Source organism: Phoca vitulina, unplaced genomic scaffold (assembly GCF_004348235.1).
Source record: "Phoca vitulina isolate PV1807 unplaced genomic scaffold, GSC_HSeal_1.0 scaffold11, whole genome shotgun sequence".
NCBI lineage: Eukaryota > Metazoa > Chordata > Mammalia > Carnivora > Phocidae > Phoca > Phoca vitulina.
In genome coordinates, this window is record NW_022589714.1 from 31,991,484 (window position 1) to 32,007,865 (window position 16,382).

Below are 16,382 nucleotides of genomic sequence, written 5' to 3' on the forward strand. Positions count from 1 at the left end.
CAGATATTGATGGACAAAAGCTGCTTAAATATGGTATAGCATGCTGATTTATACTTAATCAATAATTAAAGAAGCTATAGGAAGTCTGCAAGAAAAACCAAGCCTCAGACCTTTGCCATAACATATGCTGTTATTTTATAGATTTTTAGAAGTAGCAATCTTCACCTGAGAAACTTCCAAGTTTATTCATGCAGAGATTTTGGAATTGACATCTTGGAAAGTGATGCAAATACTTCAGTTACTGACAGCTTATTACTTGGCCATTTTGCCCACGAGGTAAGTGTCTTAATGTCGTTGTTTTAGGCTGTCCATCAAAACAGAATCATATGTGCTAGGTTCCCTGGTGATCTGGGATATGTAATTTTAATAACATTCTTCAGTGAATCTTGTGTTTAATTGGTAAAATTTGGAAGAGCTTTTCATTTGTAACCGTGGTGATGTTTATGATAAAATTCAAATATACACAAGGTTTCAATGTTATGAGTTCATATACATCATAGAAGTCATGAGTAGCTTGCAGAATTCTTATTCAGTTGCTATTTAGCATTATTTTCATACCAATTCAATAAAAAAACTTAATAATTTTAGGTTAATTCACTCTACCCTCACAAGGATTATGAAATAGCATAATTCCACATTTTCTCTTTGTATTATGGTTTGCCAAGTTTTGACATCAACATTTTGTCTATAGGACCCTTATTCTATTTAGAGTGCCCCCCAAAGAAGGTAACATAAATTTACATTGTATAGTATACTAGGGTTTTTTAGATGATCCCCTAATATTTGCCTAAGTGTGGGTTTCTACATGATAAACATCAGACTATAGGTAACTTTTCTGCCACTGCATGGACAGAGTACCAGAATGTAGATGAGGCAAAAAAATTTCCCAGGCGTGGAACTAGACTTATTGGCTTCCCTTAAGGGAAGTTCATGACTGCCATTGGTCTCAGTAGGCTTCAGACCTGTAATGGGTCCCCTAAGTTCTTGTTCCTTAAGGAGTTACATGTATATTCATATCACATTGTCATAACCATCAGAGATGGAACAGACCTATAGTACTTCTGGAAACCAAGGAAAAAGCATTCACTTTAGTTTGTTTCTCAGTGCTTTGACCAATTGAAATTTAAATAATCATTGCCCTTTGTACTTCCCTTGGAGGTTATTTTGTAGGTATAGATATAAATATTAAGATTAAAAAATAATTTTCTTACTAAGCTTCATTTCCTACATTTAATTCTCAAACTTAGTTAAATCTTTTTTGAACCATCCTTTTCAGGAGGGAAATACCTGTCCGTTTTTCCTTTCCTTTGAAAGGATTACCACCTTGAGAGATGAATATTCTTTTTAGATTGCAGAATTTTCAAGAAAGGATGGAACCCAGATTTAGATTCTATGATACTGGTATACCAAAGGCCCTTAAATTCCTCAGAAATAACCTTAGAGAAGATGCCAAAAACAAAATGTCCATCAAGCTGAGTCACAAACTGTCCTGGTAAATTAATGTTACAACATCTTAATTGATACTAAATAGACATCATAATTAATGGGAGAGTGACACAAATTAAGATATAAATTATGACAAAAGGGTGCTTATCATGAGATAATAAAAAATAATCCTGCCCCTGGGGTGTGATTCACCACAAAGGCCATGCAGCCAAGTGAGGATCTCTCAGTCTCTTAAGAAAGTGCAGGACAAAAGTCTCTGCATAGAAGATGTTAAAAGGTTTGTTCTAGGAGAGATCTAGATCCTGGTTAGGCATCCAAATCATAAAACCATGGAACTTTAGAGCTAAATATTACCTGAGAGTTGATCTAATTAGAATTCCTGAATTTACAGGTAAAGCGATGGAAGATTTGGGAAGTCAAATGATAGCCCAAGATCTATGCCTAATATTGTGGAGCTAGGACCACCAGCATACCCTCCCGCTCCTGGCCAAACACTCGTCCAGTTGCACATGGAAAATAGCTTTGGCAATGAGCATTGCCTACTCCAGTTTTTTCTAAAGTGATTTTCATGGAAGGCTGGTCCCAAGAGGGGGTCTGAGAAAAGCAAGGTTCTTAGGTTAATTACGTTTAGGATATGCTGTTTACAGTACCTCCATTCCCTGACATTTTCACATTGCATATTCACACTTTAAAGGCTCTGTGAAGTTCTAAGGTTAAAAACAAAAAAGAAAAACATCTATGAATCTTTATTTAATGCAAGTTTGCTCACATTTATTTGGGAACCACTTTATTGCCACGTGAAACTGTGTCAATTGTTAAAAAAAAAAGAGGATGCCCCGACCTGTGGTTGTGGAACTCTGATTTTAGCTTCTCTCTTTCGTGCCTGCTATTCGTTTAGGAATTAGGATTTTCAGAGATGTGGCCTATCCATTCTTCGACCTTCCACCCACACATAATTGGTAGCATGCAATTACCAGTGAGTCCTATCCTAAAACAAACGCTAATTTCTGGGAAAACTTTTTATTAAAAGGAATTTTTCTCTTTTATGCATGTTTGTGTATATGTTGGTACCCTCACATTCAACACTACCTTTATATTGAGGTGGCTGGACTAACTTTCAGGGAGGATGGCTTTAATACACAAGAAAAAGAGATGCCTTCTCACACTAGGTATCCCAGTCTGCTGTGTAGTTTGTTTATGCCTGTTGTCCTAACATCCTATTTCATTAGCATCTCCTTTCACTCTCAAATATGTCCTGATTTGGATGTAAATTATGGTCACCCTACTTTGGGAAGTCTCTGTGGGATGGTTGCCTTCTCATTGTTATCGAAATTCATTTGAGCCGATGACATACTTCAACATATATTTTATTCAGACAGATTCTGATGGATAGCTTCATTCTTCCTACTATTTCTTGGGGGGGGGCACATGTTAGTTCCTATTTTCACTTGTGGATTTGTCTTCCTTAATTTAGACTTTTCATCCTTTTGTTTCTCTAAGTTCTGTGGCAGGGCCCTTTCTCTTCTCAATGTACTTGCTCTCCCTGGGCGAAATCTCATTTTCTCTAGTGGTTTCAATTACCATCCACATGCTGATGTCTCCCATATATTTGCATTTATTTCTACCATCTTACTTTGTGTTCCCAGTTGGCAATCAGTTTTTCTTTCTTTCTTTTTACTTTTCAAACTTGATTTGTCTTGCACTGAAGAGTATCTTTTTTATATTTACTTATTTGAAAGTTACTCATTTTGTTATGATTATTTTAGTTATTGGACTTAAATTTTCAACATGCCCTCTTGTCTTAATGAAGTCTAAATTACGACAGCACTGTTAAACTTTACCTGAGCAAGGCAAGGACCTTAAGCTCCTTTAACTTCTTTCTTCCTTCCCATCTTGTATGTTGCTTTTCTCTCATATCCGTTCCACTTCTTAAAATAAACGTTTCATGGAAATATAACATTTATAGAGAAAAGTGCACCAATCACAAGTGAAGAGCTCAGTAGATTTTTATAAAGTAAAAACCATGTAGATACCACTCAGATCAAGAAATAAAACATTATCTGTTCCTTTGAAATCCCTGCTCACCTCCTCCCACCCAACCCCTCTTCTAGCCCCCCAGCCAAAGGGGAACCATTACTCAGACTTCTAGAGACATAGATTAATTTGAATTCCATTTTTGGACTTTATATAAATGGAATCATAGAGTGGTAGTTCTTTTGTGCCTGGCTTCTTTGGCACAACATTATATCTGTGAGATTCATTCATGTTTTTATATTTTTTTATATGTTACAATAATTTGTTCTTCCAATCGTTATGTAGTATTTCACTTTATGAATATACCACAGTTTTTTAAAGACATGTTGCTATTGAGGGACACTTGATTATTTTCAGTTTTGGGCTACTACCAATAATGATGTCATGAACATTCTTTCGTATGTCTCTTGGTGTTCATGCACACGTACTTCTGTTGAGTATATGCCAAATTATAAAATTGCTGGCTCAGAGGATATCCCTTCAGCTTTAGTGAATAATGCCGAACAATTCCAAGTGTTTACACTTGCGCCAGCAGTTTTGGAGAAGGGTTTTAACAGCTGCACCCTGAAATTTCTCTTGACCAACATCCTAGAGTTTTCCTGCCCATCTCCCTAGTATTGGAACTCTTGTTCCTGATTCCCACATTTTCTTCCTTTCTGATTTAGTTCCTCATTTTATTATAATGTAGCCTTTAGTAACCTTCTTAACAAAATGGGGGTCTATGGAAGGTAAATATTTTGAGCTACCAACAGAGACCCCCTTATTCATAGGTTGTAGGTTATGGAATAGCACGTTGGAGTTAATTTGGACTTGGCACTTGGAAGGCAATGCTCCATTGTCTTCTAGCTTCTAGAATTGTGGTTGAATAGTTGTAAGATACTCTGATTCTATGTTATATAACCTTTTAGGCTTTCTTCTTTGGAAGTTTTTAGAATCTTGTCCCTGGTATTTTGCAGTTTCGGGATGACGTCCCTTGTGTAGCTTTTTGTTCTAACGACTGTGTTAGGCACTGGACGGGACTTTGTGGTTTAGAAAATCTATTATTCTCTTCTGAGACGTTTTCTTCAGTCATTTCTTTGATAATTCTCTCCTCATCTTTTTCTTTTTCTTTTTTGGAAGTATTATTATTTGGATATTGAGCCTCCTCGATTGCTTTTCTACTTTTCTTAATGTTCTCTCTGATTTGTCAACTGTCTTTTTATTCTGTTTTCAGGGGTGTTTCCTCAGTTTTTTAATTGAATTGATTATTTCTGCTCTCTCATTTTTGTTCTTTTTGCTTTTCTGAAAAATCCCTTTTGGGGCTTCTTGTTTCATGGATATAATATACTTATTTCCCTGAGGTTTTTAATGTTAGTGTTTAAGTGTTCTTCTGATTTCTGTACTGACTTTGTCTCCACTGGTTTGTTTTTCTTCTTTCTTTTCAGCACTGTCTTTTATGGTGGAGGCCCCTGATAAATTTCTGGTGATTCTCAGGCATGCTATTATTTTTAAGAATAGAAGGGTGAAACACTAACAACTTGACTAGACGGAGTTTTGTTGAAGAGATTTTGTAGAAAATACTAGAAGCAGTTTCTGTTTCATTTTAGATTTTCTAATTTTTATTTTTTATATTAACATACAGTAAAACTGATTCTATGATTTTAAGCATACATATAAATTAGTGTAACCACCACCATCACCACCATAATGAAGATACAAAACAGTTGGTTCAACCCCAAAAAACTGCCTTAGGTTCCATTTTTTGTAGCCACAGCCTCCTCTCAAGTCTAACCCCTGGGAATCTCTAATCTATTGTTTTGTCTTTTGACAAAAGACACTATAGTTTTGTCTTTTGAATAATCATCTAAATGGAATCAGATAGAGCATGCAACCTTTTGAGACTTTTTTTTTTCACTCTCACATGCCTTTGGGATTTACCTAAGTTGTTGCAAGAAGCAGGATTTTATTCCTAATTATTGCTGGGTAGTATTCCACTGTATGGATGTACCACAGTGTGTTTAATCCATTCATTTGTTTAAAGACATTTGAGTTGTTTCCAGATTTGGTGATTACAAATGGAACTATTATAATCATTTGTGTAAGGATTTTGTATGAACACAAATTTTCATTTACCTAGGAGTTGGACTGCTAGATCATATGATAAGAGTTTGTTTAACTTGATAAGAAACTGCCAACCTATATTCCGTAGTGGCCACAGCACTTGCTATCATCACTATTTTTTATTTAATCTTCTAATGTGTGTGTGTAGTGCATCCTATCGTGATCCTTTGTCCTATTTGCGATTTGTAAATATTTTTTCCCACTCTATAGCTTGTCTTTTTGTTCTCTTGTTTTTATTTGTGCATTACAAATTGTATTTCATGTGGCCAGTTCTCTTCTTTTTTTTTTTTCTTTCTAAATCACAGGGAAGCCTGTGTATGTCAGCTGGGATCAAAACTCCCAAAAGATGGGAACTGATAATCTCTAACACAACCTTTGTTAATTTTGATCTCACTGACTGCGTGTCCATCAGGACCTGTGCGGGCTGTTCCCGAGGACAGGGTAAGTTGTTTGAAGAGATAAGACAGTCACTGAAGAAGGCCAAAGAGATAAGACAGTCACTAAAGAAGGCCAACATTCAAGTAAATGTGATAAATAGTGATAAAACATTTGTGATTCATCATTTCTTTCAGTTATAAGATTGCATCAGTAGAAACTGCTGCTCTGATCTGAAAGAAATCCCAGAGGAGGCCAGGTGCTCCCAATGCGACTCTTGTAACCCCCCATTCTTTCCCTATGATGGCATCTGTCATACTCCATCTTTATGGCGTCATGTCTCTGTTGGACTCTGAGCTTCATAAAGGCAGGGACTGTGTCTCTCCTGCTCAGAGATTTATCATTAGTACCCAGCAAATCATAAGTTTATGGTTTATCATTAGTACCCAGGGTACTGGGTACCCAATACCCAGTATCATTAGGTGCCTACTAGGCAGTTCATTGATTGAATAAATGGAGTTGGGTGGATAGACATATGGGTATAAACTAACACACATGCAATCTTTCCTAAAAGAGCCAGAATTTGGTACTTTAGGTTTTCAACAGCTTGTTGTATACACAAAGAGAACCATAGGAATTCTCATCCACTTGTTAACCACATCTCTGAGGTGATGAGAAATACCTTGGAGGACTCATGGGCCAAGGTGAAAAGAAGTAGAGAGCAATCTAGTTGATTTGATCATTGTAAACAGCCAAACCAAGTAATTCAAGTAAATATGCTCTTGTGGTTTGAATCACCAATTTAGATAATTGTTTGTTTTTTTAATTAAATGAATAATCAGCAAGTCTCCACTTTACTTTTTTTTTTTTTTTTTTCTGTATAGGCAGAGTCAAAGATTGTTTTTATTTGGGTGGCATCTGAGTTGAAGACTGTAGAAATGATAATAGGAATAAAAAAATGTCTTATGGCATTCCCTTCAAATTATAATCCCTCAGTTCTTTAATAGCTTCACTGTTTCATATCATTCATAAGACACTGAAGAAAAGCATACTACTCCTTATGACCTCGAATCTCTTCTCACTGGATGATCTGGGCTAAGCTATCTCTTTCATTTGCTTAAAAATTATCCATTCCAGGTTCTGTCTGAGGATCTGGGGTGTACAAAGATGAAAAACACATAATTCTTCTCTTCCAGGAGCTCTTGATCTAGGCACAAAAATAAATATTAAGCCACTCACTGTAGTAACTGTGATGAGTACAATCCTAGAGGACTAGACAAGGTCAGGGAAGGGAGCGAGAAAGGGGTCAGGCAAGATTTTATAGAGGTGGCTCTTGAGCATGGTTTTGAAAGACAAGTAGAAATTTGCAAGGGGGCATATGCAGAGAAAAGTTTCTAGGAATTAGGAACAGCATATGCAAAAATTGAAATTCCAATAGGACCGAATGGTAGAGCGGTGGGTGGTTGTGGTATTAGATGAACTATAGAAATTGCAAGAGGTGGAATCCTGGAGTCTTGAATGCATGACTTAATTCACTGCATGGACTCTACTGGGATATGGAATGAAAACCTCAGGGCCACTAATTATTTGTATCTTACTCTTTTTATTTCCTTTTGGGCATATTTTATAATGTACATAACACAGAAATATAGTAGCATATGTACTGAGGTCCTATGTGTACTCAGTTTTTACATTTTAATGACAGGGGTGTGGGAATTAGAAGGCCCAGGCAGCTGGACCAGCAGCAGTACTGATGAATCACATGCAGGCGGGTGAGAGAAAGACCGCAAAAAGTGTAGTCCTACCGCTAATACTTAAAAAGGGTGCTGCTATTACCATTTGCCCACGTGGTTGATTGAACCTTGCTTTTGAGGGTGAATATTTAAAATATGAGCCTCATAACAGATAGGGTTAGACTTCCTATAGAAGAACTAGAGCCGAAAGATCGAACGACTGAGCCACGACCCCTTTGCAGTTAGTAACTAGTAAATTAGTGTTCTGCATCTCTATTTCCCATTGTACCCATTTCTCACCCTTGGCACTGGTGGTATTTTAAGCTGGATAAGTTTTGGTTGTGGGGACTGTCCTGTGCAGTGAGGATGTTTAGCAGCATCCCTGCCTCCACCCACCGGATGCCAGTAGCACTGCCATTCACCCAGCGTTGACAGCCGAACATGGTTCCAAACAGTACCAAATGTCCCCTAGAGGGCAAACCCACCTGGTTGAGATTCACTGCCTTAGAACACAGGCTGCCTAAAGGCAATGCCAATCCTGCTCTTGTTTCCGTCTGTGTCTCTAACGCATACCACGGAGCCTGGCGTACAACAAACACTCATGACTTTTTCCTTGAATAAATAAGTGAGTGAATCATTTACCTGTATAAATATGCAGTTTAAAGTACTAAAAACATCTCAGTGAATTCACCTGTCATATGTTATAATAGTCTTTTGTGCCATGTGTAACAGTCTTTCTATTTTCCAATTTATAGGTGGATTTACTGTGAAGACCAACCAGCTAAAGTTTATAAACTCTCCAAACTTAGTAGCATTTCCATTTCCTCATGCAGCAATTTTGGAAGACTTGGATGGGTCTCTGTCTGGGAGAAATAGAAGTCATATTCTTGCTTCTATGGAAACTCTTCCAGCGTCTTGTTTGGTCAATGCAAGCTTCAGTCAGATTGTTCATGGCAGTGTCTGTGGGGAAGATGTTCTCTTTCACCGAATGTCTATTGGTTTGTAAGTTGACTTCACCATACTTTTCAGCTTGCCAATGAGCAGGCATATATTGTTCAGGCTGTTGGGGTTTATAGAAGGGAAATTGTTTTCTAGATTCTACTAGAAGTATTTAGTTCTATAAAAATGATATGGGAATACTTTTGACAGCTGTCAAATCATACGTTTATGGTCATTTTAAGCTGATTCAAGTGGCAGCTAACTTTCAATATCAGTGGGCCAGATCCCATAGCCCATGACCTCTTATTGGCATTTTGAACTAATGGCTTCTTCTTGAAAAGATTTGCAACCAATGGAGAATTTGAAAAGTATTTAAATTAGAAGTATTATTAAAAAATTCCAATAATGTCCATTCTCATTTATATACATGTACTCTCCCCAAGCTCTTTTTAAGTGTTCAATATGCTCTGGGGAAGCAATTGCTGATGCCTTCCTATTACTTGCAAAGTTGCTCCACTCCAGTTCATTTTCCTTGTTAATTTCATGAACTATTGGATCCGTACAATACATTTCCTATTAATATTGGAGCAAGGACTCCTTGGTTATGCTAGTCAAACTACCATTAAGTCAGCAGCTAGGCTGTTTATAATGCATAACAGGATTGCTTCTGCCCTCTTTAATTTCCAGGTAATGATTGCTGAGTGTCTAGGGTTCTATCTTTTACCTATTTCAAATGCATTGCATATATTTAGCCACACTTCTTTCCTTCCATTGTTTTAAGTGTCCTAACTGCATGAATATTAAGTCAAGTCATTCAGCCAGACTATGTTGGCGTCTTATTTAAGCAGGTAAACTCCATGGTAAGTCAATGCGATCAGGACTGTGCAAAGTCTGCACTTTGATTGCATATGGAATCAGTATCCTGACATTCTTTTCTAGAAGCCATAGCAATACACTGCTAGCATTGACTAGTCTAAAAACTTTCCACTTTTGTTTCCTCAACTGTTTATTATTCTTTCAGATGTTAATGGGCCTAATTCCAGCAAGCAAAATAACAATGTGGAGAGAGATTTTCATTTCTAATCATTTCAATTGTGCACAGCGTACTTTCTGTTTTCAAATCAGGGATGCATCCTGAGTATTACTGCTATTTTAGTGATTTTACCAAAGATGTTGTTAATGAGTGTTTGAGACTTATAAAAGATTTATTTCTTAAATACATTTTTTTTTCAAATGGGGGAAAATTAAAATAGATTTGTGTAGTTAAAAAGAACATGATACGCTTGTATATTTATTTCTTTGTGTTCTTGATACTCCTTTTTTATGCCCTCCTTTGAGAACTGGAGATTGTCTCTTAGAAGGATACTAAGCAGGGGAATAGGAGGCACAGGCTTCCAGTTATGGAATGAATAAGTCATGGGAATAAAAGGTACAGCACCGGGAACAGAGCGGTATTCTAATAGCATTGTATGGTGGCAGATGGGAGCTACACTTGTGGTGAACTTAACATATAGGGTTGTCGAATCACATCTGAAACTAATGTAACGTTGTCCACCAACTCTACTCAAATAAAAAAAATCTAAAAATTAAAAATGAAGGGTACTTAGCGATATGGTGGTAAAAGGCTCTGCAGATGTAATCTTGTCTGAGCATCTATTCTTGGAGAACTTCAGAACAGGATATTTAGGTGCTTACCTTGGAAGGGTCATGATGCCAGCACTCAGGGACTGACAAGGTAAAAATGATAATAGTCCTGATACAATATTGTGAGGAGATTCAGAAGGGTCCTACTAGGATGAAAGACTAAAGACTTGTCTTGGTTTGGCTGGAGTTTTCCTGGTTTTAAAATAGAAAATCTCATGTCCCAGCCTTGAGGAAACCAGGATGGTTGGTCACCCTACTCCCTATGCTTCTGTTTACAAAGTTTCAGGTGGACCTACAGGTCTATGGACAAATGCACAACTACCCCAAAATCATCCTCAGGGAAGTTGCGGCACACTCCCAATGATAAGTCTCTTGGCTATAACGTCCTTACCTCTAAGGTAAGGTGACTGGATCCAATGATCTCTTAGGCCTTGCTAGTCAAAGTGCATCAGCATTACCTGGGAGCTCATTAGACATAGGGCATCTCAGACTCCACCACAGACATCCTGAATCAGAATCGCTAGGTGATTGATATTAAAGTTTTAGAAGCACTGCTCTAAGGTCCTTCTAACTTTATTTTTCTATGATTCTATCTCTAGCTATTTGTGCTCAGTGACTTGATCTCTGTCCCAGAGCATTATAACCTCATTAGGAACATGTCAGAGCTAATGAGCAATTTGAATTCAGCATAGATACAAACTTTGCTGCATTTCATGGTGAAAGGATTAATTTGTTGTGCTATTTGCCCTGGAGCAAGCACCCTAAGAGCTGATTTACAAAGCTCCCACAGTCATGATCTTTTGGGGTTGCGTGTTGATGGAGATCTGATATGGCACAAGCACCCTGCTGTCTTCATTTTCAGCTCTTACCTCCCTCCCCCAGCACGAGGCCCCCCAAGGGCAGGGTGTGAGGCCTCACAGAGCTACATAAACAAGGCATCCTTCCCCTCCCTTTGCTAACAACCAAGTGGCTGGAGTGTGATTTCTTTTTGGGAAGGCCCCGTCTATGGTCCAATTTCATTCTAAGTTTTTTGTTTGACATTGGAGACCTTCCGTTTCTGTCCCGCACTACCTTATTTAGGTCTGATGGGTACCCATGTTTGTGGCATTTCCTGTTTTATAGCTTCCTCTGACTCCAGCTGGGTTGGCAGAGGTGTATGTATATATTTGAAGTTGGTAATAATATTTAATACTTAGGTGAAGAAAAAATTCCCACTCTCTACAAGGCAGATTCTAGTTCATGTTTTGTTAAAATGGCAATGTGCTTGATCTGTATGAGTGCTACTTATATTCTTGCTCTCACTCACCAACTGTAAAAGCATTTTCTTTATGTAGGAGCCACAGGTATTCTGCATAGTGTCCTTGTCCCAGCTTCTGTTACTACAAGTCTCATTCTACCCACCCCATCCTTCCTGGTAAGACAGGGGTGGTGTTAGCCCTATTGTGTAAGTCAGGACTTCATTTCAGAAAAATACGTCTGTGCCATTTTTCTCCAGAGGTCCCGTAATGATGATATGCCTCACATAATTCACTGATTCACGGATTCCCCCAAATTTAGATAGATATTTTCTTCTGTATAGGGATAATTACATGGAGCAAAGGTAATATACCAAGAGTTTGTTGTGTCTCCTTCTGTGTCTCCTTTATAAGCGCTTCTCCCTGTCGCTTAAATGCTAATGTTGGGGCACCTGGCTGGCCAGTCAGTAGAGTGTGTGACTCTTGATCTCAGGGTTGTGAGTTCAAGCACCACACTGGGTGCAGAGATTACTTGAAAAAATAAATTAAATGCTAGCATTCCTTAGGGTTCTGTGAAGCACTTTCCTTTCTTCTCAAGTCATACTCTTCCCAGGTGATTGGGGTTATTTCACCACTTCAGTTAACATACAGTGATGTTTCTAGATTTTTTTTCCTCTAGTCTATACTGTTCTACTGAACTCCAGACCCATTTATCCAATTGCCCTTAGGATCTTCACTGTCCAATATTGTAGCCACTAGTCACATGTGGCTACCAAGCACTTAAAATGTGGCTAGTCCCAATTGAGATGTGTTGTAAGTATAAATTATACTCCATATTTCTAAGATGCTGTGGGAAAAAAAATGAGATATCTCAATAACTTGTTTATTTTGATTATGTTGAAGGAATAATATTTCAGATATATTGGATTAAATATATTACTAAAATTAATTTCACCTATTTCATTTTACTTTTTTAATGTGGTTACTATAGAATTTAAGGTAACACCTGTGCCTTGCCTTTTGGCTTGCATCATATTTCTACTGAGCAGCAATGCTTTCCACTAGAATATATAGTAGCCCTCTCAAACTCGACTTGTCAAACCTGAATTCATGTTCTTTATCCGTAGGCTGTTGCTGTCTGGGTGTTGAGAATTCCTGGATGTTCAGGTGAATGCTTCAGTTATCTAAACCAGAAGCATGGAGTCACCCTTGACTCATCTTTTACCTTATTTCCCACATACACCACCGACCAAGTCCTGTCCACTTTCTCTTGTAAAATAAAAAAAATCCTTCTTGCGTCTTTCTACTTCTCTCCTTCCCAACTTCCCCTCTCTAGTCCTTTCACCTGTGGGACCACAACAGCCTCTTAGCTGGCTGCCTTGCAGTGACCTTATCCTTGAACTTCGTGAATGCAGATCTTGTCTTGCCATCCACTCTTTCCCTTGCTTGGAACTTTTTAAGAGCTTCTAGTACCTCCCAAAGAGAGTCCCACATTCTTCATGTCTTGCACGCCCTTCATGGCCTGCTCCCTGTTTATAGTTGCAGTCTCATTGCTCACAGTGCTCTGCCCTCCCTTCCCTGCATCCTGTGCCTCAGCCACACTCACCTTCTCTGTGCCTTTCAGTTCATAAGGTTCAGTTTTCGTGAACTCAGCACGAAGGTCATTTTCTCGGGGAGCCTTCCCTGAGTTTCCTGTACAGGTTTGGGTAGCCCTGCTGTGTGCTGGCTCTCTATATTTGCTCTACCCAATACTCGAAGCTCCGATATAGCTCTACAGATTGTCCATCTCTTGTAGCTGGTAAGCAGAGCCAGGATAGGGTTTATTTGTTTGTTTGTTTGACTTACAGTGCCCAATATTGAACACACAGTAACTCAATAAAATTAGTACTTAATAAATGAATATAATTGAAAAAATTGTGGATTCTCCCCGATTTTCCTCTCATGTTCTTACTGTCCATTTCTCTGTTAGGACATGTTTGTGTGGAGTTCATGGCGCTCAACGTTTGTTTAGAAGACCCAAGATTGAGATACTATCCTGACTTTATTTCTAAAATTCCTAGGGACATGTAATACTTAAGAATGTTCTTTCATAATATCTTCTGGGCTTTTGCTTCCTGAAGCTATCGGTTGACTAGACGATGTATTCCAATAGATGACTCCTTCTTTACTCTGCCCCTGTCCCACCCCTACCGAATTAGCAGTTTGTCAACATTTACTCTTGTTTTCCTTCCCTGGTGGTTTAGATGCATCCAGCTGTGATGGGGAGAATAAGAACTCAATCCTCACCATTACCATCTGGGAATTATTATTATTATTGTCATTATTATTATTCGTAGTAGTAGTCTAGAGCACTCTATAGTTATTTCAATTGTCATAGAGTTATTCAATTATCAATAAATCAAACCCTGATCTCTCTCTCCTTGTTGACTGTATTAAGTGTGGGAGAAATGAAAAGTTTATAAGATGTTGTAGATGGGCCAACCAGTCCCTCCAAGTTTATAGGATGTACATAAAATAGTCAGGACACAAGCATATATTTGAAATTATTTTTCAAAGACTAAAGAATAAAGAAGTAAGTAAGAATTATTTGTGGGTACCAGCTGTAACTCGCCACCCTTCCTAAGAGGTGTTTCTCTGGACAAGGTGCTTCACCTTTATTTTTTGCTTCAGTTCTCACATCAATAAAATGGACACAATGGTATTTATCTCACAAGGTCATTGCCTGGCATATAGTGAGTACTTAATAAGTGTCGTCTTTAAAAAGTCTCTATTTTACAGCTGTGATTTACAAAACAACATCTAAACATACTACTAATTGAATAAAATACTATAGATTTTATGTTTCTGAGAAACAAATGCCTGGCAAGGGAATTAAGTAAGCTCAAATGCAGCTTAATCCAATTCTTGAAAAATAAGGAATACTTCCCAATGGTCACATGACATTGTACCAATCCAGCCAAACCTCCCAGCTACTCCTAGAATATGGAGTCATTCTGGACAGGCTTTGATTCATTGTGCTCCAATACCTTCTACTTCTTTCTTCCTACTTCTGGAGAAGAAAAGGTTAATGTTCTTGTTGATCACCTTGATTCTTAGATCTTGCTTAATATCCTCTCCTGTAGTGCTTGTGTTCAGTTTTTACCTATGTAACTGCTCTTAATGTGTCAGTGTTCAAAGTATGAGGCACCCCCTGCCTCTGCAAATGCAAAAGTAAAGAAGAGTTCAAATGGAAATTTTGGCCTAGCTTTTCCTTTAATAATCGCCTAACTCTCTTTCCTAGAGATAAAGGCATAGCATCAGTAATGGTATCTTTTCAGTCCTAAAAAAAAAAAAAAAAAAAAGTGAGACAGGAAAATTCCAAGAAGTATCCTTTCTTGTCACCAGAGGTTACAGAAGCGGAAAAAGATCTAAAAATCATAATGGACCCCAGACTGAGGAATTTCAACAATACTATATGGTTATTCAATTTCATGACTAATAAAGGGCCATAGTAGCGAGCCGGTAAATATTTAACAACTAGCTCTCTAGAATTAAAAACCCTGATTTGTAGCATTTGCCCAGTTCCATGGTGAAAATATTCTCATATGTCCTATTCATGGCTACCATCGTGCTGTCACTGAACACATTGGGAAGAAGGGCTGACAATGAGTAGTGAGTAAGGAGTTGTCAGCTCCACCACAGCACCAAGGGTGTGTGTGTGTCTGTGTGTGTGTGTGTGTGTGTGTGTGTGTGTGTAGAAGGGAAGATGAGTTTCTTAGTCTAACTTCCTACCTGATGCATAAAATTGTTTTTCAATATCCCTGAGAAGTAGTTGTTTGCCTTCTGGGGGGATAGCTTCCATGGTGAAATTCACATGTTCTGAGGTAGTCATTCTGGCTGGATTCAACAGATCAAGAGAAGAGATGCAATCATGTATGAAGGATGATCTTAGGTAGGACATTAGCTATCTATTGCTTCTTTTTATGGATTCAGATATAATAAGCAAGAAGTATTGTCCCAAGTATGCTGCCAAAACTATAGACACCATCTTTGAGAAGGTGCTAGGTTGATTCAGGGACTTCTCTACAATAAATTATTATTGCTTTAGCCAACTCTGAAAAAAGATAAACAGAGATGGATACCTGCAAAATCATGGGAGGAGTAATGATGGGGTGTGCCTGTCAGAAAACAAAGATTATTAAATCATATGGCTTCCTCTCTGCTTACCGGTTCTATTTGGTATGTGAATTTAAGGATTGTTAAAAGTTTGGGGGAAAGACTGAGTGTCGTGGCTTTCTTCCTTTTTTAGGTGTCTTACTCAGAAGGAGAAATATTTTTAAGTGGTCCTCAATCAATAAGGGGATATAAAAATTATTGATACATAGAAAATAGTACTGGATGGTGGCAGGTCAGAGGTAGGATAGTGGTTTTCTGACAAGGACTTGTTATGAGCTCAAGGTATTTTAAAGGATGTTCAAGCAATGCTGTGCCACAGAAAATTGTGGGCTGTGCTCGAAATTCTGATTTTGTCCTCTTTGTGCAGTAAAAGATGAGAGTGACGGCAGCAAGCACTAATATTCAGGAGATGTAGCACCATTTGAGGCTAGTTATTAGGATGTGTCTGGCTTAGGAGATGTGTAATTATAAAGGGTTTATTTCACAATTGTTCTGAATTGAGAGCATTTAGAGCTCAATGCAATGTTTGTCTTAATACACAGAGATATGGACCCTCAGGAAAAGTAAGCTAATGGTAAACACAAACCAGGGAGTTAATATTTGTTCTCATTGGTATTGTTGATTGCCTAACAAATCCTTTGTGGGCAGTACACATTCAACAGTTCCACACAGTGTATGGGCACTAAATTACATAACTGTTTATGCAACTAGTATCTTAAAT

General features: G+C 38.0%; 1 protein-coding gene across 1 annotated transcript in view; it reads left to right on the forward strand.

The window, feature by feature from the left end:
* PKHD1 (PKHD1 ciliary IPT domain containing fibrocystin/polyductin) overlaps positions 1-16,382 on the forward strand; it is a 440,651-nt gene that overhangs the window by 202,211 nt on the left and 222,058 nt on the right. Inside the window, exons 45-47 of the mRNA XM_032410150.1 lie at positions 142-276; positions 5,886-6,021; positions 8,444-8,690. Of these exons, the coding sequence (XP_032266041.1) occupies positions 142-276; positions 5,886-6,021; positions 8,444-8,690 (518 nt within the window). The remainder of the gene's footprint in view (positions 1-141; positions 277-5,885; positions 6,022-8,443; positions 8,691-16,382) is intronic.